The following is a 22,444-nucleotide window of genomic DNA, read 5'->3' as shown; positions in this document are numbered from 1 at the left end:
GATAAACAAATACCAATATAATACTCACCACTCCAAAGAACAAACAGTTGGAAAGCAATGACAATGCGTACGAGTGGCTATAAAAATGTTTAAAATTTCAAATTTAATAAGTAGTATCATTCTCAAGATTTTTTCCTAAGGATATAGTTTAACAGAATGTAATGATAGTGTGAACTTTCACTTATGAGAAAATGGTAGACTAGTTTTATTCCAAAAAAATCCTTCCACTACAAAAACCATAGACTTCCTAGATAAAATACAAAAACATCTTTTAAAAGGCATAGTTACTCTTCTAAGAAAGAAAATCCTAAGAAGCAAAAAATAGAGAGTAGGAAATTTAAACATACCTTTCTCAGTAAACAGACCAAAAATGAGTAGCATATAGAAAATATAAAGAATGCAATTAACAATCTTGATCTAAAGGACATATGTAGAACCTTATACCTAACTATAGAGAATACACATTTTTCTTAATTGTGTAAGAAACATTTATGAAAACTGATTGACCATGTACTTGGCTACAGAACAAGTCTCAACAAGTTAGAAACAACTCAAATATTCAATAATATGGATACCTTTAAGTAAATTATGCTTCATCAACCCAATGGGTTACCATCAAAAATAATTATTTAAAAATGGAGTATGTTTAAAGTTATTTAACAGATAAAAGTGAAATTTAAAAATCCATGTCACCCATGATTTCAACCATGTGAAAAATGTGTACATTTAGACAAATTGGAAAAGTATATGCAAATGAAATAGTTGTTATATTATGGTGATGGGATTATTTATAATTTTACTTTTAAAAGGATTTTCTGTGATTTGGTTTAATGTTTAATGTAAGTCAAAAGAACGAGTGGAAGACATAATCTCCGTGTGGCAGCAGACACTAACCGTGCCTTAACATCCACTATACCTTTCTTTTATAATAATAGAATTTTCGTTCGTTACATAACTGCCCCAAACTGTCCTTTGTAGCTAGGTGTTGCAATGGGACAAGGTTCTAGCCACTGAGACAGAAGTGGGTGCCCTTAAACATTAAGAGTGTGTTGTTCCTTTGTCCATGCCCTCCATCCTGTTACCTAAAAAGTTACTTAGCTTTGTTATTGCATGTATTAAGGGTGGACTGAGCTTGAAAGGCGTTTGATTGGATGAGGGACTGTTTCGCCATTTGAGGATGGAATATGTGTGACTCATGAGGAGAAATACATGTTTTTATATTCAACCAGTGTCTAGTACAAGCTCTGAAAACAAAGGGATCACCTATTCTTTTTGGCTATCATATGAGGATGCATTAATACTAAATAGTGTACATTTATGTTGTTTTTCTCCCCCAAAGAGAGTTTACTGCTAAGTGCAAAGCAGGAGATCAGATGGTCTATGGGCCTAAAATCTGTCTCCCCAAGTCTAAGGAATTTAGGGTTTTTATGGATTCGAACAAGGGAAGGTGGAGTGGTTACCATGACAATAGCGAGTATAAACAAGGGCTGAGACTAGGCTAGAAAAACCATCACAATAGTATGTATAAACAAGGGCTGGGACTACTTCAATGAGTTTTAGTAATTTCAGGTATTAACTTTTGGCTATTCTATAATACACTAGAAAGAAAAGCATCTATATAAAGATTCAATAATCATAATCATTTGTTAATTCTTAACTCTGGGTTACAACTCCTCCCTCTTGTTTGTTCATTTCCTCGATCTTGAGGGACTGTTCTAATTTATGCATGTGAAAAGGGCGCCGACATTATGGGGTAGAAGAATGGAACTGGTTGTTGTTCCAGGAGAAAGTAGTGCCGCTGGGCTTCAGGGCTTAGCTGGGATAGGGACAATCTGGAGGCTTCAAGTCTCTGAAAAAACAAACTGTCCTGCCGGGGCTCCGGAATTTCAGGCAGTTGAAACTCCTCATTCTCAGGACTTTAGTCCCACCAGTCGCCAAATTGTTACTGAGCAAAAGTGGGGGCTTCTCCGCCCGATGTGTGCCAATGACCAATTCCTGAGACAAGTTTTGGAGGCTAAAGGTCTAAAGGTGTGGGCAGGCGCGGGCTATTTCCTGAGTCTGTGGGGTTCTGGTGGTGGCTCGCTGGCAGCCACCACTCAGTCTCTGCCTCTGTCACATGCTCTCTGTCTCCTGTGTCCAAATTTGCTCTGCTTAGCCAGGGTGACTGAAAGCCTGGGTCCTGGAGCCAGACTGTCCTCAGGGCTGTGCATCCTTTAGCAGTGAGTTTGCCTCTGAGCCTCAGGTTTTCTCATAGTTCTGGAGGTCAGAAGTCCAGGAAGATCTCCTGGGGCTAAAATCAAGGCGTCCTCAGGACTGGTTCCTTCTGCAGGTGCTCAGGGAGAATCTGCTTCTAGGGCCTGCCTGCATTTTTTTTTAAACAAGTCAATTTTATTGATACATATTAATAAAGCATAAATCCATCCAAAGTGTACAATCAATGGTATTTGGTATAATCACATAGCTGTGCATTCATCACCTCAATCATCCTTAGAGCATTTTCATTATTTCAATAATAATAAACACAAACTAACAAGGAAATTCTTCACCCCTCCATCTCTCTATGCTTCCCCTGCTGTACATAGCTGCTATTTCTGGCTATTCTTGCACAATTACTTATTTGTTTATTAAGCAGTTTTATTGATATATATTCACATACCATATGATCTATCCAAAGTATATAGTCAGGGGCTTTTAGTACAATCACAATGTTGTGCATTCATCACCACAAATAATTTTAGAATAATTCCACTACTCCAAAAAGAAAAACTCCACACCCCTTAGCAGTTCTTCCCCAGCCCTACATTGCCACTAATCTAACTTCATCTTTATACATTGATTTATATTTACATCTTATATAAATGGAATCATACGATATGTAGTACTTTGGGTCTAGTTTCTTTCATTTAACATAATGTGGTTTTTTTGATCTGATATTAACATCTTGCAGTGTTAACATACATTTGTTCAATTTCAAATAAAAAGTCTTATATATTCAATTTTACTGATATTCATATTTCATGTGTGGTTTTACAATGTATATAATTCCATGTTCCATTTTTTAAAATTTATTTTTAAAATTTATCCTCCCCCTGCCCCCAGATGGATCTTTCATCCATCTGTTCATTGTTTGCTCACCTTCTCCAGGAGGCACTGGAAACTGAACATGGGACCTCCCACATGGGAGACAAGTGCCCAACGGCCTGAGCCACATCCACTCCCCATGGGCTAAGGCATCTGCTTGGCTTGTGGTATTTGCTTATTGTGGTGGTGTGGCATCTAGCTGGTTGCGGTGGTGTGGCATCTGCTCATCTTCTTTAGGAAGCACCAGAATCTGAACCCGGGACCTCCCATGTGGTAGGCAGGTGTCCAACTGGTTGAGCCACATCTGTTTCCCCATGTTAAATTTTTTATCTTTCCTTTTGGTAATATATGTAGCCTTAGACTTTCCCTTTAAACATGCCCACATAATAGTACTGCTAGTTACAGGCATTATGTTGGGCTTGCCCCTCTTCTATTCATTTCCAAATATTAACACATATCCTTTTTACCAATTTTTGCCTGCATTTCTTGACTTGTAGGCCCCTTCCTCCATATTCAAAGCCATCAGCATTGAGCTGAGTCCTTTTCACACTGCCATCCCTCTGCTTCTCCCACATTTATGTTAAATACATTCTAGTGGGAATCAGACACATTTACTCCAATATTCATTATCAATTAAGAAAATATTTTAACAAAGGATGAGGTTCTTTTACAGGCTGCTTTGCCTGAGTTAAATGAGCAATCAATCTACACATTTTAAATGGTAAGCAGTATCGAAGATCGCATTTTAAAAGTCCAATAAATAAGTGCATTTAGATTAATCAACAGAGCCTTTGGTAAGGGTTGATATGGTCCAATAGTTTGGATCATAGCAAATAGTAATAATTTGCTCTATATCAGGAATGAGAATTTATCAATTCAAAAAGAAATTAATAAATATTACTCCAAACAATATTCATACTTGAAAAATATCCAAAGTACAACATTAAAGCAGATGAAACGTTCTGCCCCAGGTGCTTACAATGCTAAATAATGATTAGGTATGCTATGTCACTCTGACTCTAGCAACAAATTCATTATTTTTTTTATAATTCCGAATAGGTCATTCACAAGCTGTTCCTACCGTAGCAACAAATTATTATTTTTATTATATTCAGAATAGGTCATTCAAAAGCTGTTCTGTAAAAATAACATGTAGCTAAAAAAAAACATCACTGGAGGCTGACTCAAAAGCAGTCTTTTATTCCGTGAATTCTAATATTTATGCTAAGCATGGCCTGTTCAGATATTTTAAAAAATGAAAGAAAATTAAAATGTAATAAAAGTTCCAGGAACTGATTTACTCATCATTTCTTCAACAATATTGTCTACCACTAGTTCTAGGGCATCTAATCAAAGTAATTTATTCAGATTGAAATTGTTAGTAAAAAATATTTGCACCTATGGTAATACACAAAGGACTTAAAATCTGTCACACATTTGGTTAAGAAAGCTTACTGAGGGCTTGTTTATGTTTTATTTCCCTTTAATATTCATAGTGATCACTTATAGACAGACAAGCAGATTGTTAAATAACATTATTTTGTCAATTAGCTAGACATTAAAAGGATGGAGCATTATTCATACATAACTCTTGAGACCAGGCAAATAATTCCTTTTGTTCTTTTTCCATTTCATCATCTGACGTGAGTTCTTGAACTTTCACAATGTCAAAGTTTGTGGTGGAGACGACAATCGTCTCTTGCTTCGTACTTGGTATGTCTGTTTGTGGCTCCTACGTAGAATTATAGATAAGAGCAGAGAATGTTTTATATTTGGTTATTACTTCATTGTTTTGATGCTTCACTGTTTATACTTAGGTTCATCCCCTTCCCCCAATTTATAGCATATTTATTTTTTACAATTACAAAGCAATTCATGAATACTGCTCATTGTAAATATTCTTACAATGTAGAAGTAGACTGAGGCAGACTTTACATAGTATAGCTTTTAATAAGTTAATAGAAATTACTTCTATTTGAGAAAAGACCATCAGTTGGGCTGAACTAACAGTGTCAACATAATGGAGACAATAGTGATTTTTTGTTGTTTGTTTTTTGCCAAATCATGCTGATGTGGAGCCAAAGCAGCTGGTATTTATCAGAATAGTTAATAACATTGTTAAAGAATTTTAAAAATATGTTACCAAGATGAAAGTAGCTTTATACTATCCAAGGAATATATAAAGGTGTTTTATCCTTAAACCTGTAGATTAGGAAGATTCTACTTATGGAAGTAGAATTGCTCAGCTATTGTACTTACAGGCTGTAAGTTTGAATATTTTCCAAAGCAATGATTTCAGTACAAGTTAAACTTACTGTCATCACAGAAGCATTTTTTTCTTTACTCGTCTTATAAGCTTTTCTCATTTTTTCAACTTTCAGAAGAGCTTTCTTGGATCGACGACCCAGATGTTTAATCTGACTTTTCTGTTTGTAGGACCGATATAAAGGTGAGATGCTTGAGGAGGGTGAAGGGCACCTAGAAAATTTTTGTATTATAGACAGAAAAATCACATAAAATAAAATTTACATGTAAGGCAAGTTCTAAATTTTATTAAAGCATTCTCTAAAAAATACATCACAGACCTCAGTACTGGGAGCAACAATGCTTGTAAGTTTTTAGGCCAAAGTTATAATTTTTGCTTGAGTTACTTGGCATAGTTTGTTTTTTCTAACGTGTTCATTTATTCTGTTTTAAAAAACTTTTTATTTTGAAATAATTTCAAACTTACAGGGCAGCTGCAAATATAAAACTCACACAGAGAACTCCAACATACCCCTCCCAGATCTACCTTTTCATATTTTGCCACATTTGCCCTTCCTTGCTTCCTTCCTTCCTTCCTCCCCTCCTCCTTCTCTCTAAATATTTGAAAGTAGGTTGTACAAATCATGCTCCTTGAACAGTTAATACCACCATTAACATAATTCTTTATCTGTCACTTATGAAGGTGTATAGATGATGATGATGTTGATAATTATGATGATGAAAATTATAACATCTGATATCAATTTTAAATCAGCTTTCCTGGAAAATACTGTACTCTAGCCATGTGAATCTGTTTAAGAAACCATATACTAATACAAAAAAGTATTTACATTTCATAATGGCTGAAAACACAAGCTGCTTTTATTAGTGTTGGTTCCATGCCCTTGGCCTTACCATTGCAGGGCACACAGGCCCAAATTCCAACTGCCAGGATCTGCCTCACTCAGCCTGAGAGCTTTCTTTGAAAACAAGAGCCCGTGTGCAAGGAAGGCCAAAAGTGCCTGAGAATGAATGCCTCCCCTCCTAAGCAACCCTTACCCGATGACTTATGAGTGCTGGTGTATAAATACTCCCTTGCCTGTTGCAGGGATAACTCTGAGTTGTATGTTCTATACCACCTCTGGCATTCCCAGGAAGGATTAAGCTCCCATTACCCAGCTTTAACTTGCTTGATAACACACCCCGATTGGACTGCCTTCTCTTCCCTTTTTCACTTCTCGAGTGCCCATCACTGTTTCCTGGAATCATCTACTAGATAAACTGCTTGCATGTGAATTCTTATCTCAGGGTTTTCTACTGGGAGATCCCAAACTAAGACTGCATTCAAAGAAGCCTTTATGAAAGCACTTTTTCCTCTTCAATTGATTTAGAATGTGGCTACTCATTTGGCTCTTAAGTGACTCATTCTTGGATAATCATTAGCATGAATCCAAACAGCAGGGAGCCAGGGGTTACATATGGTGGCAGAGAAAATTACATATTTGACCTTGGTGGTGATAGGGTTTAGTTATATATTCAGTCCTTATATGGATGACTTAGAGAAAATCTATTTCATGATGACAGACTATGCCCCAAATGAGGCCATCTGATCATAAAATAAATGGGCTAAGTTTTGTTATTGGGTCAGCACTACTCATTTCTACTCTTGGAAAAAAAAACCCAGTGTGTTTGTCTCACAGTGGGTCATCAGTGCCCTCTTCATGTACTAAGGGAGTATTTTTCATTTCAAATATGAGAGTGTGAAAATAAATTACCAACAGGTCCTCCTCAATCTTATTATTTTTCTTTTTCTTAAAAAAGAAAGCATAAATTGTAAATAAGATGGGTTAGGTGAGACTTGGTAATGAGAAAAAAAAGAGAATATAATTGGAGCAGTCATTTTCTGTCCATGTTATTTCAGATCATAATACAGTCTATTTTACTTCAGTGTGCCTTTCTATAATGTGAATTGGCTCATATGCTATTGGTAAAGAAGGGAATAATATCAGTCTAACTCATATGTAATTTATCCTAGGCAAGGGGAGACAGAATAGCAAGAGCGGAATTATAACCTTCAGCAGAAAAGGAAAAAGCTCTCAGCTCCATGTTGTATGGGTAACGGGAGCCTTTTTAAAATTGTATTTACAAAAATAAAAATAGCACCTGCACCTATGGTTTTCTCCCCAGAGGATCACCCCCCCACACACTCCACCGTGGGTGGCTCTTGGTTCTTGGCATGTCCACTTAAAAGGTAACCACATGGCCCAGGACTCCACTTCGTCTGCATTGTCTCGGTGCCCACTACCTGCTCCAATTAGAGTTGTCAGCATTTCCACTCTATTGTACATTTTTTCATATTAGCCATATTGAACTGCCTGTCTGGTGGGCCAAGTTATCTCCCCAGGTACCAATTGTTCTTTCTGTTAGTGCCCTGTTCATGAAGTTGCGTACGTTTTGAGTGGTCTGTCCCAACCCTATTTTTCCCCTAAGTCCTATTATTATCTTTAGCAAGCTATTTGGTAGAATGTGAATGTTTACAGAAAGCCCCTAGTATTGTAACCCCAATGAAGGATCACTTTTACCTAACTTCAGAAACAATCTGTAGCTGGTGCTGACGCATCTCTTCTGTTTGTGGTTTCTGTAATAGATACTTCAGTTCTTTTTGTAGACGGTTTGAGATTCTTCCAGACTCTGCAAAATCAACTATGTCATACATTATCATCGTCCTGGGAAAGTTTTCGAGGCTTAGTCTTCTCCAGTAGTTATTTCTGCCACCAGAACATGCAGGAGTCTCATCCAGGAGACTAGAATACTGGATGGACAAAACAATAAAGAATGATTTGTCAGGAAGTAGATGTGGTTGAAGTAATTGGGCTCCATCTACCATATAGGAGGTCCAGGGTTCAATGCCCAGGGCCTCCTGGTGAAGGCAAGCTGACCCGTGTGGCGAGGTGGCCCCTGTGGAGTGCTGGCCAGTTGCGGAGTGTTGCCCTGCACAGGAGTGCTGCCCCGTGCAGGAGCACTGCCCAGCACAGGAGTATTGGCCCACGCAGAGAGCTGGCATAGGAAGATGATGCAACAAAAAGAGACAAAGAGAAGAGATAGTAAGAGACACAGCAGATCAGGGAGCTGAGGTGGCACACGAGAATGAGTGCCTCTCTCCCACTCTGGAAGGTCCCAGGATCAGTTCCTGGAGCTGCCTAATGAGAATACGAGCAGATACAGAAGAACACGCAGCAAATGGACACAGAGAACAGACAATGGGGGGGTAGGGAGGGGAGAGAAATAAATTAATAATTTTTTTTAGAAAGAATGATTTGTGGTGGTCACGCAACATTGTGAATATACTAAATGCCACTGAATTGTTCACTTTAAGATGGCTTATTTTACATTATGTGAATTTCATCTCAATTGGGAAAAAAAAGTGCTCAAAAAAAGAAAAAAGAATGATTGGTTATGAGTGCTCTAAAATGTTTTTTAGCCACATTTCCCAAGGTTTCACTCAAATGTCACTTCATCCAAAAAGTATTCTTTGATCCCATCTCTGAACTTTATCAACATCTCTCTTCTGTGGCTCTACCAACCACTCAATGTTTTAGTACTCATGCATGTCTTCTCTCTCCTACTGGAAGGCAGGATCCCCTTCACACAGTATCATGCACATAGTATCACACTCACTAAGTAATGAATAAACATTTTATGGAAAATATAACTTGGGATGAGCCTAAAAATTAATATTAATAGCTATGTGTTCTGCATGCCTAGTGGTGCTCATTATGACATGCTTGGGGTGAGAGGACCATTTGCACAAGCCTTTTTAGAAATAATGGGTTCATCTCTGGTACTAAGTGGTGAATTTTGTTATTTTCATTTGAAGTATTTATAAAAATCCCACCTTTCCTTTTTTTCCCAATTTAAAATGGTATCAAATTAGGAATTCAAAAATACAGGTATATATAAGCAATCCAACCTTACGACTATTCATTTAAGAGACAGGAATAGGGCAGGAGGAACTACGATTAGGAAAGGGAATGCCACCTAGGCATTTAGGGCATACACTACACACACACACACACACACACACACACACACACACATACACAGAGGCAGCACTTGCTTTGCACTGTTTTGGCATGCATGAATTTCAATTACCACTATTTAGTCAAATAATAACCAGTCCCCCAACAACATGGTTCAAATTTCAGTTACCGCGGTATATTAACTGTGAGTAATTGCATAAAGTACAAACTTTGCTGCTAGCTGTTTGGTCCACAGATGGCTATGTAAATAACAGATGCGCATCATGATCAATGGCCAATCATGTTACTTCTTTCAAGGTTTGTTGGTAACTGGTCACTGTGCATCTGTTAGTTCACACACGGACAGCAAGATGTGTAGTTATGTTAACTGCTTCCTAGTGATAAACCCTTGTGGCACTTTACAAAAGTGGATAAGCAAAATAGGGAATTGGTTAGCAAAGAAAAGAAAAGTGATAATGCTGGAAGTGAAATTTGAATAAAATGTAAATGGAATTCTAGGAAAAAATAGGTGACCGTGGGAATGCTGACACTGCCATCATTTGAGGCTGTGGAAATGTAGCCAGAGGATCTTGGTGAAGGTGAACTTATTGCCATTAATGAGAAAAACAGGTGTGATGAAAAGGATGAAGCTGTTCCAGAGGAACTGACAAAAAACAAAACAAAACAAAAAAACTTTTCACAGTAAAGGAACTCTTAGTGATGTCTCACAAAATCAGAAGTGCAACGGATAAAATGATGGAAGATGATCCAAACTTAGAAAGGAGTCTGACAATTCGCCAAGGCACAGAAAAGAGGTTCACTCCCTATCATAAGGTCTATGGCAAGAAGAAAAGCACTGTTCAAACTACTCTGGATAAGCTGGTTTTTAACAGCTTTACTGAGATTCACATAACCAATACCATTCACCATTTAAAGTGACTTTTAGTATATCCACAGTCGATAAGTTGTTTACAAACACTTTAATCCTCGTTGTTTCTAATGTTTTAAATTACAATATACTACATAAATGTTTTACCGGTTTTTTCATTTTCTTATACATTTATAACAGTAAGAGAGTTTTCAATGTTTTGGCAAAAATGTTTCAAGGCCATGGAACAATTGTGACTTTCCTACTGATTAAGATGGCTTTGCATGATTTCAGCTTACATGGTCACTTTTATGGTCCTGCACTATAGTACAAAGTGAGGACTGCCTTTAGATTTTATTTCCTAGAGTGAAGTAGTAAAATGGATAAGCAACTCAGAACTGAGACTTGTCAATGATCTGCTCTGCCACTTATTAGCTGTGTGACCATGGTCAAGATCTTTTTATAACTTCCTTAAGCCTCATTTTTCTCATCTGTAAAAAGGGTCACCTAATTTACAGACTTGAAGATTAGAGGAGATAATATGCATATAATGAGCTAAAAACAGTACCTTGCCTATAGAAGCAATTAATAAATGTCAGCAATCATTATATCTTCCTCTTCTAAGATGTCTATCTGGGGACTCTTCTCTATGACACCAATCTTTGACATATTCACAGTCTGCAAGTATGTGACACATGCCCTTAGAAAAAATAGTTGGCATCCCCAGACTACTTATTTCCTGGTTCAATTCCCTAATCTCATAGGCTAAGGTTCTAAAAGAAAGAAAACACAATTGGAAATCTCTAAGGCACTACATTAATTTCATGTTTCACACTGAAGCAAGTGAATAGTTATGGCCATATATTATTATGAGCCAGAATTTTGAGATCCCTTGTTTCTTTAGAACCCGTAAAATGGGGGTGATAATAGTACCTCTTAGGGTTGACATGAGAATAAAAGAGTTAGCATGACATATGCACTTGGTATTACTATTTTCAGGTGTCTAGTTCCTGATCCAGCACAGCTCTCCATTCAGTTATGCAAACTAGAAACCAAGGAGCCATGCTAGGCACCTTCTTTTAGCTTACCTCCCTGTCTGTCACCAAGGATCACTACTTTTATTCCCTAATTATCTTTTGTGTCTCCGGCTCCACAGCCCAAAACCAAGCTACCATCACCTCTCCTAGGATACTGCAGGAGCCTCCATATCAGGAACGACTCTTGCAGCTCCCTGTTCCATTCTTTACACTGCAGTAGAATGATCTTTTCCCTCATTAGATTAGATTGCCTTATTTCTTGAAACACTGCACCAGCTTCTCACTGCGCATAGAATAAAGGAAACATGAACAGCTTAATACGGTCTGAAAGCCCTGCATGATGGATCTCTTACGAGCTCTCCAGCCTGGCTGCACACCACACTCATCTGTGCTCTCTCTTCTCTGGCCCCACAGATTGGCTTTCAGGCCCGGGCACCTTTTCTTGCCACAGAACCTTTGCCTGCAGTGTGCCACTGTTCAGCTCCAGCCCTCAACTCAGTCAGCACTGCCTCAGGAAGCCTGATGCACATTGTCGAGTGCCTGCTCAATAACTATTCCCCACCTCTCCCTGGCGAATGGAGCCCCGATTTATTTTTCAGGTATGGAAACAGCAATATGCTCAGGGAAGGAAGGCCCCAGTGATTGTTCAAAGCCAATCGTGGGAAATGGTTCCATTTTCCTTTATCAGTGATTGGTTTAGGGGGAGCATGTCATCCAGTTTTGGCCAATGGGACCTGAGGGGAAGTCTGTTTGGGGCTCGTGGGAAAGATCTTTTTTAGATAAAGAGAGAAACTGCTTGGAGTCCCCCTTCTTCCTGCTGTTGAATGTAGTTGAGGACGTGGTAGTCATCTTATTATTATGTGGGGTAAGCCAAGAAAACTATTAGAAGCTGACCCAGGACCATGATATTCCTGAGCTGCTGAATTAGCTAGCCCAGGAACCACCTCTCTGGGGACTTCTAACATGGAACGATAAATGTCCTTTATGGTTTAAGCCTTTTGTAGCTGGGAATACAGCAGTGCTTACAGCATAAAGCATCCATATGAAACTAGAAGCCCTCCCTTACTAGGTCAAATCCTTGTCATGTGCTTTCTTAGCACCATGTATTTATTTATTTATTTTTTAGATAAAATTCACATAATATAAAACTCACCATCTTAACCATTTTAAAGTGTACAAATCGGTGGTTTTAGTATATTCACAATGTTGCACAACTATCACCACTATTTAATTCTAGAATATTTCTGTCACCCCCAAAAGAAACCCTGTACCTGTCAGCATCATCCCCCAAACTCTCCTCACCCCAGCCTCTGGAAAACAATAATCTACTTTCTCTCTCTATGAATTTGCCTATTCTGGGCATTTCATATAATGCAATCACATAACGTGGCCTTTTGTGCCTGGCTTCTTTCACTTAGCATCATGTTTTCAAGGGTCATCCATGTTGTAGCAATGTATCAGCACTTCATTCCTTTTACGAATGAGTAATAATTCATTGTATGTATTTACCATATTTTGTTTATCTGTTCATCTGTACCATGCATTTTTGAATTTATGATTTTTATGTTTATTTGACATTTTATATTTATATGACATTTGACTAACACCTGTCTCTTAAATTAGACTCTAAGCTCTATGACAGCAGAAGTCATGTAAGTTTGTTCCTCATTGTATTTCCAGCATCTACCAAAATGTCTGAGGTATAGTAGGTATGCAATAAAAATTTGATTTATTGACTAAATGTATAAAAGTAATTGTATTTAAGGCAAATTATTTATATTTGCCTTATTTTACAAAGGATTTGAAGCAACTACTAGATATATATATAAAAAGAGTGAGAGGATGTGATCATTTTCTATACAGGATCCTTAATAAATGAGAGTAATTATAATACATAAATTTTCCATGTTTCCTTTACTTAGAATTTATACCAATGTAAGTTGTAGCAGGAACACTGAAAGTAGAATCTGAAGATCTAGTTGTGTACACCCCCATTCTGCTACTTACTATGAACCTGGGCAAATCATTTAAGCTCTCTGACTTCAGTTTTCTCATATATGCATTGAGAATAATAAAGTCTATCTCACAGGGTTCTGAGGATTAAATGTAACAAATATGTGAAAGCAATTTGCATGTTGTAAAGTACCATAGAAATATAACAGTATTATTCAGTAATTTAAAAGCAGCTGGGGGAAATCAGTTCTTCAATTCATAGAATTCAAAGAAATTTTAGAAGTGATAAAATGCCAGAAGCTGAGGGATACCTTGAAGGGTATCACTTGGCAAAAGATGGTGCATGTGAATGGGCCAATAACAATATCCCAGATGAGAAAAAATGCTTTGGGGCAGAATTAATTTAGTTATTATGAGACTAAAACAGTGCAACACTTCCCAAAATCTAACTGTTCCTCCTGATACTCAGTCTTGACCTCCATTTTATTTCAAATCTTTCCTTACCTCCTTGTTTGGTTCTTGGAGTTCACTGATGGCCTACTGCTAGCAGTGTGGCAGACACCGCTAGTTGCTTATCTGACAACCCCCTTTCTGACAGAACAATTCCATTTCTAGGTATATACCCAAGAGAGTTGAAAACAGGGGCCTGCATAGATACCAGTACACCCACGTTTATAGCAGCATTATTCACAATAGTCAAAAAGTAGAAACAACCTGTCTCCATCATCAGATGAATGGATTAACAAAATGTGGTATATATATGCAATGGAGTATTGCTCAATCATAAAAAGGAATGAAGTTCTGATAATTCTACTACATTTGTAAACTGAAAGAAGCCAGATACAAAAGGCTACATACTAGACGATTCCATTTATATGAAATATCTAGAATAGGCAAATCCGTAAAGGCAGAAAGCAGATCAGCATTTGAGAGGGGCTGGGGGTATGGGCGTGGGAGAAGGAATAAGGAATGAGTGCTTAATGAGTGTGAGGTTTCCTTTTGGGGTGATGAAAAGGTTCTGGAACTAGATGATGGTTATGGTTGCAGTTTACTGAAAATGTGCTTAGTGTCACTGAATTGTAAGCTTTAAAATGGTTAAAATGGTAAATTTTATGTTGTGTGTACTTTACCACAATAAAAAAAAAGAATGATACTTTTTTCTTAGAGGATAGGGGTAGAAAGGCTTTTTGTTTATTTTCCACAACTAAATCTAAATTCCTTACTTGCATGTAATCTTTCATAGTGACAATATCTATTTCATCCGTTATTTTGAACCTCTGGAAAAGATGCTCATCTTCCATAATTTGGCCATAAAATTTCTTTTCCCCCATTATTTTGCAAGCATCAACCACTGCCTGTAAAGAGAATATGAAAAAGACTTTAGAAGTAGTAGTATAATAGCAATAATTATCAGCACACACTTCACATATTTTTTCTGAAAAATACATCAAATATTGTTCTTTTTATCTAGCAGCTTGCTATTCAATAGAAGACTGAATTTACAAAGAGAAGATTATATAGGTATTTTTAAACCACTTAAAATTGATTTCTATAGCCATATCTATGTAGTTTCAAAATGTCAGAGGAATAGCTTAGTCTACAATTCTTGGAGGACCAGTTTTGTTTTTAATCTTTTTTTTCCCCTTAAAAACCATTTTTCCCTTAAAAAAAAAAACTAAATGATACCTATAACATCATTCATGTTCAATGCAGAAAAAACCTATCTGGTGACTAAATGGGTTGCCCTCGGAACTGCAATGCAAGGTGTTGCTGGAACTAACTTTCTTTTTGATGTTAGCTAGTACATCGCCCCCAAGCGGAAACAGATGTAAGGTTTCTAGCACGTTTCAGATTGCACAGGCCTCTTTCTCCCTCAGACTTCATTGTTAGTACCAAAGAGTATCAAAACAAAGGTTTTTTTTTCCTTCTTTTGCCAGACAAATATTTTGTACTCAAGAAAGCACCTGAAAGGGAGAGAAGAATCACAGAAAATACAGAGGTTTAAATCTTGTCTGAATCTATTTGCATCATACCCTTCTTCCACATATACCTATCCTTGTGCTAAGAGCTATACATAGACTATGAGTAGTGACTTAAGTACTTCCCACCCTCTTTCCCACCCCTCCTAAGTATGTGCTGACACTTCTAACACATTATATATTATGTATCTGTGCTTCTGGCCACAAAGCATATGCTTAAGTGAAGGGTGGCTGGCATAGATGAAAATTCAAAGATCATTGACTTCAGATCAGTTTCTCTTTTTCCTTCATACCTTAGAATGTGATATTTGTGAAATTATGGGAACTTTGTGTAGGAATGCTGATATAACCCTCAGCAGTGGTTGAGGCAGAATTGAAACTCAGAATCTCTGTTCTTAATACACAATATGACAGCAAGCCTTAATGTATTTTCTTTTGCAATTCTCTCGTTATCCAGAATATCCCTTTATTTATTTATTTACAAAACTTAGAAAATCACAGACACATACGGAAACTGAGAAGGAGGAAAGGTTGTAATTTTATGCTTAATACATTAAATTGAAGGGACAGAAACAACTTACTAAAAATGTGACACTGAGCCTTCCTTTAGGTGGATCATTTTTGCTTTCAGTTTCATTAATTTCTTTATACACTATGCATCAAAAGAAAAGGCAGGAAAGTGGTCTTGGCTCAACAGATAGAGCATCCGCCTACCACATGGGAGGTCCACGGTTCAAACCCAGGGCTTCCTTGACCAGTGTGGAGCTGGACAATGCACAGTGCTGATGCATGTAAGTAGTGCCGTGCCATGCAGAGGTGTTCCCCGCATAAGGGAGCCCCACGCGCAAGGAGTGCACCCCGTAAGGAGAGCCGCCCAGCACAAAAGGAAGTCCAGCCTTCCCAGGAGTGGTGCCGCACACACGGAGGATGATGCAATGAAAAAGAGACACAGATTCCTGGTGCCGCTAACAAGAATAGAAGTGGACACAGGAGAACACACAGCGGATGGACAGAGAGAGTCGACAACTAGGGTGGGGCGAGAAAAAATAAAAATAAGTCTAAAAAAAAAAAGGCAGTATTGGTATGTATCTACAGCATACTTTCTCGCAATTAATTTCCTATGGGTTCTAATAAACCATCCCCACAGTGACACCAAAGGCAAAAAGAAAATAATTGTACACTGACCAGGTATGAAAACCAAATTTCTGCTTTATGATTTTTTAAACTATCTTTTTGCTGTAGCTTGGTTCCTTATTCTATTTACTCAGCCACCACCAATCTCTAATCTCTCTAAGTCCCAGTTTCCTTATTTGTAAAATGCCTCAGCTCTGTGGTTCAGCTCTGTCTAGCCCATTCCAGTCAATCAGCCAAAGACAGACTTGCCTGGTAGCATAGGGCAAGCTCTCTGCCCACTTGTGAGAAGGGTCTGGAAAAAGTCTGCCAGTCTGCCATCCAATGGCCAAGCTGTAGACATCCTCTTTCTTGGACATCCGCCATGTATGGCCAGATTTGGGAAAGTCCTTCTGAATAGACAGGAAAGGCTGCTGAAAGAACTGACCCAAGGAGAAAGGGAATGGCAAACATTAGGTGAGGATTCCAGGACACCAGCAATCAGAGTAGGATTCAAGAGGCAAGTTCTGTTCTTAGTGGGAGACTCTTAGGGCCAAAGAGGAGCATCTCTAAATCTGACACTTCCCCTGAGACTCCGAATCACTGTGGCCTGGAAGCTCCCACAACCCTGTGGCTACTTGCTGGCCTACATCACACTTGGGCTTTAAAGTTACTCTAATATCTCAAGTTACTTCCTCATCCCTGCTGGAAATTCTTACTTAGGAAGGTAGTAACAACTGGTATCCCTGCAATGGAACAGTTTGGTTTGGAGCGGTTCAATTATATACAGGCTTAGAATAAATAAAATCACCATAACTGTTAGGGTTGTTTCAACCTCTAAATATGGACAGTATCATATCTATGTTAAAGAGCTTGAGAATTAAATGAGATAATGCACATAAAATGTTTATCATGCTTGATAGACAGAAAGTACTCAGCAAGTATAGTTATTATTTTACATAAATGTCCAATCCTTAAAAATAAGAGGACTTTTCAACTTAAAACTATAGTTGCTGAATGTTAACATTTAAGAATTTTCAGGGAAGTAGATGTGGCTCAAGCAATTGGGCTTCCATCTACCATATAGGAGGTCCAGGGTTTGATGTCCAGGGCTTCCTAGTGAAGGCAAGCTGGCCTGTGTGGCGAGCTGGCCCACACGGAGTGCTGGCCTGCGTGGAGTATACTCAGGAGTACTGTCCCATGCAGGAGTGATGCCCTCCACAGGAGTGCTGGCCTAAGCAGAGAGTTGGTGCAACAAGACGATGCAACAAAAAGAGACAGAGGAGAGAGAACAAAAGGCGTAGCAGATCAGGGAGCTGAGGTGGTGCAAGAGAATGATCACCTTTCTCCCACTCTAGAAGGTCCCAGGATCACTCAGAAAATAGACAATCAAAGCAGATAGCTAAAACCAGATCTCTTTCTACCACACCTGTTCCACCTGACAGTAAGTACCAGCTCACATAGCAGGTGCTTGATAAATATTTGTTGAATAACTCAATCAAAGGAATTCCTGGACTAATAGTAAGTCTGGTCCAATTGGAGTTGTATGACCTAGAGGAAAGTTGAGGGGTATAATAATTAATAATAATAGCATCAACTAACATTTAATCAATGCTCACTACATGCTAGGCCAGGCATTTTGTAAGCATTAACTCACTTAACCCTCATCATTAACATATAATATAGGAACAATCATAAGGAAACCAGAGCTTGGAGAATTTAAATAACTTATCTCAAAGCTTCGGCTGATAGGTAGTGGGGTCTAGTATTTGAAGCCAAATCTGTCTGCCCCATAGCCTGAGCTCTTAACCTCTATGCTAAAAAGCACCTCGGGAAGCAGATGTGGCTCAAGCTTCTAGGCTCCCATCTACCATATAGGAGGTCCAAGGCTCAATTCCTGGGGCCTCCTGGTGAAGGCAAGCTGGACTGCACAGTGAGCTGGCCCAAGTGAAGAGCTGGCCCATGAAGAGTGTTGGCCCATGCAGGAGTGCTGGCCCATGCAGCAGTGCTGGCCTGTGTGTACGGCTGGCCCACACAGAAAGCTGGCACAATAAAAAGAGACACAGAGGAGAGAGAATAAGAGACGCAGCAGACCAGGGAGCTGAGGTGGCACAAGAGATTGAGCCTCTCTCTCACTCTAGAAGGTCCCAGGATCAGTTCTTGGTGCTGCCAAATGAGAAGACAAGCGTACACAGAAGAACACACAGCAAATGGACACAGAAAGCAGACAGTGAGCATGAAAACAATGGGGAGGGGAATAAGTAAATCTTTAAAAATAAAAAAAAATTAAAATATATAAATAAAAAGCACCTCAACTGCATGTTGCCTCACATCTCCAAAATGAAACCACAGAAAACCACCTTCCCAAATGGGAGATGAGGAAGTACAAGAAGTGATTATGTACAGTCCTGTCACCATATTATAAAATGATCTCTGAGAAATTCTCACTATTTTCATTAGTTTTGTTGCAAACTATATGCTAATCTGCTTTGGTTCTGATCTTGTTACTCTTGTAAGTGGGGGTCACAAATCATTTTAGTGATTTGTTTCCTTGATTCCAAGATATCACTGACCACAATATGACATTTAATAATAACTTTCCTATATTTTGGGGAAAAGTATTATCACATTAAATGTAGATATCATTTTTGAGATTATTTCAGAAATGTTAAAATGTAGGGAAATTCAACAAATTAACTCAAAGTGGATGAGACCTAAAGCTAAGATTAAAACTGAAAAACTCTTAGAAGAAAACAGGAGTAAATCTTTGTGACCTTAGATTAGGCAATGATTTCTTAGATATGACACTTAAAGCACAAGCGATAAAAGAAAATATATAAATTGGACTTCATTGAAATGAAAAACTTTTGTGCTCCAAAGGACACTACAAAGAAAGTGAAAAGACAACCCACAGAATGGGAGAAAATATTTGCAAATCACATATCTGATAAGGATCTGATACCCAGAATATACAGAGAAAATAAAAAAGACAAATAACCCAATTTAAAAATGGGCAAAGGATTTAAACAGTTCTTCAAAGAATATATACAAATGGCCAAAAAAGACATGAAAAGATGTTCAACATTGTTAATCATTAGGGAAATACAAAAGGAAATCACAATGAGATACCACTTCACACCAGTAGGATGGCTGTAATAAAAAATTGAAAAATTAAATAAACAATTAAAAGGCTCACATATTGCAGGTGGGAATGTAAAATGGTGCAACCACTTTGGAAAACAATTTGGCAGTGCCTCAAAGTGTTAAGCATAGACTTACGATATGACCCAGAATTCTAATCCTAGGTATATGCCAAAGAGAATTGAAAACATTAAGTCCATGCAAAAAACGTGTTCACAGCAGCATTATTCATAAGAGCCAAAAGGTGGAAACAACTCAAATGCCCGTCAGTTGATGAGTGGATAACTCCAGTGTGGTATATACAAACAACGGAATATTATTTGGCAATAAAAAGGAGTAAGTACTGATACATGCTATCACATGGATGACCCTTGAAAACCATTATACTAAGTGAAAGCAGCCAGGCATAAAAGGCCCCATATTGTATGATTCCAATTATATGAACTATTCAGAAGAGGCAAGTATATGGAGACAGAAAGTAGATTAGTGGTTGTTAAGAGCTCGGTGGGGTGAATGGGGTTTCTTTTTGAGGTGATGATATGTTCTGGAATAGGCAGTGGTGACTGATGCATGACCTTTGTGAATATACTTTAAAAAAACACTAAATTGTACACTTTAAAAGGGTGAACTTTATGATATATAAATTTTTATCTCAATAACGCTGTTATTTTTTAAAATGTGGGGAAAATACATTTTAGAATCAAGGAGAGATGATACGTATTCATTTGGAGTTTCCTTATTCCAAAGAGGATTTGAGCCAGCTCAGAGACAGATCATTTCTAAACCTCACCAACAAGGAAGGCAATCCTTAGCTGATTCTTTTTAAAACGGCTTTATTTAGATATAATTCACATAGATGTACATATGCCATATGTATACATCCATAAAACCATCACAATTAAGGTAGTGAACATATCCATCATGCCTCAAAGTTTCCTCCTGCCCCTTTGCAGTCTCTTCCTCCCCTGTTCTTCCCCATCCCTAGCCAATCACCGATCTACTTTGTCACTACAGATTAGTGTTTTCTAGAATTTTTAAAAAATGGAATCATACAGTATTTCTTTTTTTTGTCTGGTTTCTTTTACTCAGCATAATTATTTTGAGGTTCTTCCATATTGTCGTGCGCATCAAAAGCCTGTTCGTTTTTATTGCTGAGTAGCATTTCATCTATTGATGGACATTTGGGTTATTTCCAGTTTGTGGTAATTACAAATAAAGCTGCAACGAACATTCATATACTGGGCTTCGTATCATTTCTCTTGGGTAAACACCTCTGAATGGAATGACTGGGTCCTATAGGTTATGTTTAATTTTTTAAGAAACTGTCAAATTGTTTTCCAAAGTGGCTGTGCCATTTTACACCCCCACCAGCTGTGTATCAGAGTTCCAATTCCTCCACATCCACACCAGTTCTTGGAACGATCAGTCTTTTTAATTTTAGCCAATCTAGTGGGTGTACAATGGTATCTTATTCTGGCTTTAATTTGCATTTCCTTAATGACTAATGATGTTGAACATCTTTTCCTAAGCTTATTTGCCATCCGTATATGTTCTTTAGAGAAGTGTCTATTGAAATTTCCTATGCATTTTTAAAAACTGAGTTTTCTTCTTATTCATCTGTAAGAATTGTGTATTCTAAATACAAGTCCTTTGTCAGATAAATGTTATGTAAAGATTTTCTTCCAGTCTATGGCTTACCTTTTCATTTTCATAAGTGTCTTTTGATGAGCAAATTTTGATAAAGTTCTTTGTTCATTTTTCTTTTACAGTTCATGCTTTTAAGAAATTTTTGCCAAACCCAAAATCACTAAGATTATTTCCTATTTTTTTTTGTTTTTAAAGATTTATTTATCTCTACCCCCCCCCCCAGTTGTCTGCTCTCTGCATTCATTCGCTGTGTGTTCTTCTGTGACTGCTTCTATCCTTATCAGAGGAACCAGGAATCTGTTTCTTTTTGTTGCATCATCTTGTTGTGTCAGCTCTCCATGTGTGCAGTGCCATTCTTGGGCAGGCTGCACTTTCTTTCGCGCTGGGTGGCTCTCATTACGGGGCACACTCCTTGTGCATGGGGCTCCCCTACGTGGGGGACACCCCTGCATGGCAGGGCACTCCTTGCGCTCATCAGCACTGCGCATGGGCCAGCTCCACACGGGTGAAGGAGGCCCGGGGTTTGAACCGCAGACCTCCCATGTGGTAGGCGGATGCCCAATCCATTGGGCCAAGTCCACTTCCCATCCTATGTTTTCTTCTCAAAGTTTTATAGTTTTAGCTCTTACATTTAGATGTATTACTCATTAAGGCAATTTTTGTGTGGGGTGTGAGGTAAGGGTTTAAAATTCTTTTTGCCCTCCATATTGCTATCCAATTGTTCTAGCACCATTTGAAATGCCTCAGCACCTTTGACAAAAATCAATTGACCATCTATGTGTATATTTCTATGGGTATATTTCTGAATTCTCTATTCTGTTCCATTGATCTTTATGTGTATCTCTTTGCCATTACTATACTACCTTGATAACTGTGGTTTTATAATAAGTCTTGAAATATGGTTGTGTAAGTCTTCAAACTTTGTTCTTTAAAGTTGTTTAGGCTATTCTTTATCTTTTCACTTGTCTTTGCTTTTTGTTTTTTCTTTTATGAATACATGAGAAATGCAGTTGGAAATGATAAGAAAATGAAACCAGAAATAGAAATAAGAACAAGGGAAAAGATGGAACAACAAGAAAAATCTATGAAACTCCCCTCCTTTATAAGTGAACTCAGATTAAATATCTCAGTGAGCTACAATGGACTCATTTCTTTCATATTAAGAAATAAGTAAATGTATAGATGTTACATCAGTTTCACAGACACAATACCTAAATTCAAAGAACAAAGGAGATGGGAAGGAGATGTGGCTCAACTGATAAAGCATCTGCCTACCATATGGAGGGTCCAGGGTTCGATCCCCAGGGCTTCCTGACCTGTGTAGTAAGCTGGCCCATGTGCAGTGCTGATGTGTGCGAGGAGTGC

At 38.0% G+C, this 22,444-nt stretch overlaps 1 protein-coding gene across 1 annotated transcript in view; it reads right to left on the bottom strand.

Moving 5' to 3' along the window:
• Positions 1 to 2,616: 2,616 nt before the first annotated feature.
• CXHXorf58 (chromosome X CXorf58 homolog) overlaps positions 2,617 to 22,444 on the bottom strand; it is a 33,161-nt gene continuing 13,333 nt past the window's right edge. The window contains exons 6-9 of the mRNA XM_004449832.3: positions 14,426 to 14,557; positions 7,908 to 8,137; positions 5,397 to 5,559; positions 2,617 to 4,813 (exon numbers count right to left, since the gene is read on the bottom strand). Of these exons, the coding sequence (XP_004449889.3) occupies positions 4,640 to 4,813; positions 5,397 to 5,559; positions 7,908 to 8,137; positions 14,426 to 14,557 (699 nt within the window). The 3' untranslated portion in view covers positions 2,617 to 4,639. The remainder of the gene's footprint in view (positions 4,814 to 5,396; positions 5,560 to 7,907; positions 8,138 to 14,425; positions 14,558 to 22,444) is intronic.

Source organism: Dasypus novemcinctus, chromosome X (assembly GCF_030445035.2).
Source record: "Dasypus novemcinctus isolate mDasNov1 chromosome X, mDasNov1.1.hap2, whole genome shotgun sequence".
Lineage (NCBI taxonomy): Eukaryota > Metazoa > Chordata > Mammalia > Cingulata > Dasypodidae > Dasypus > Dasypus novemcinctus.
This window is presented reverse-complemented; position numbering and strand designations above follow the sequence as displayed.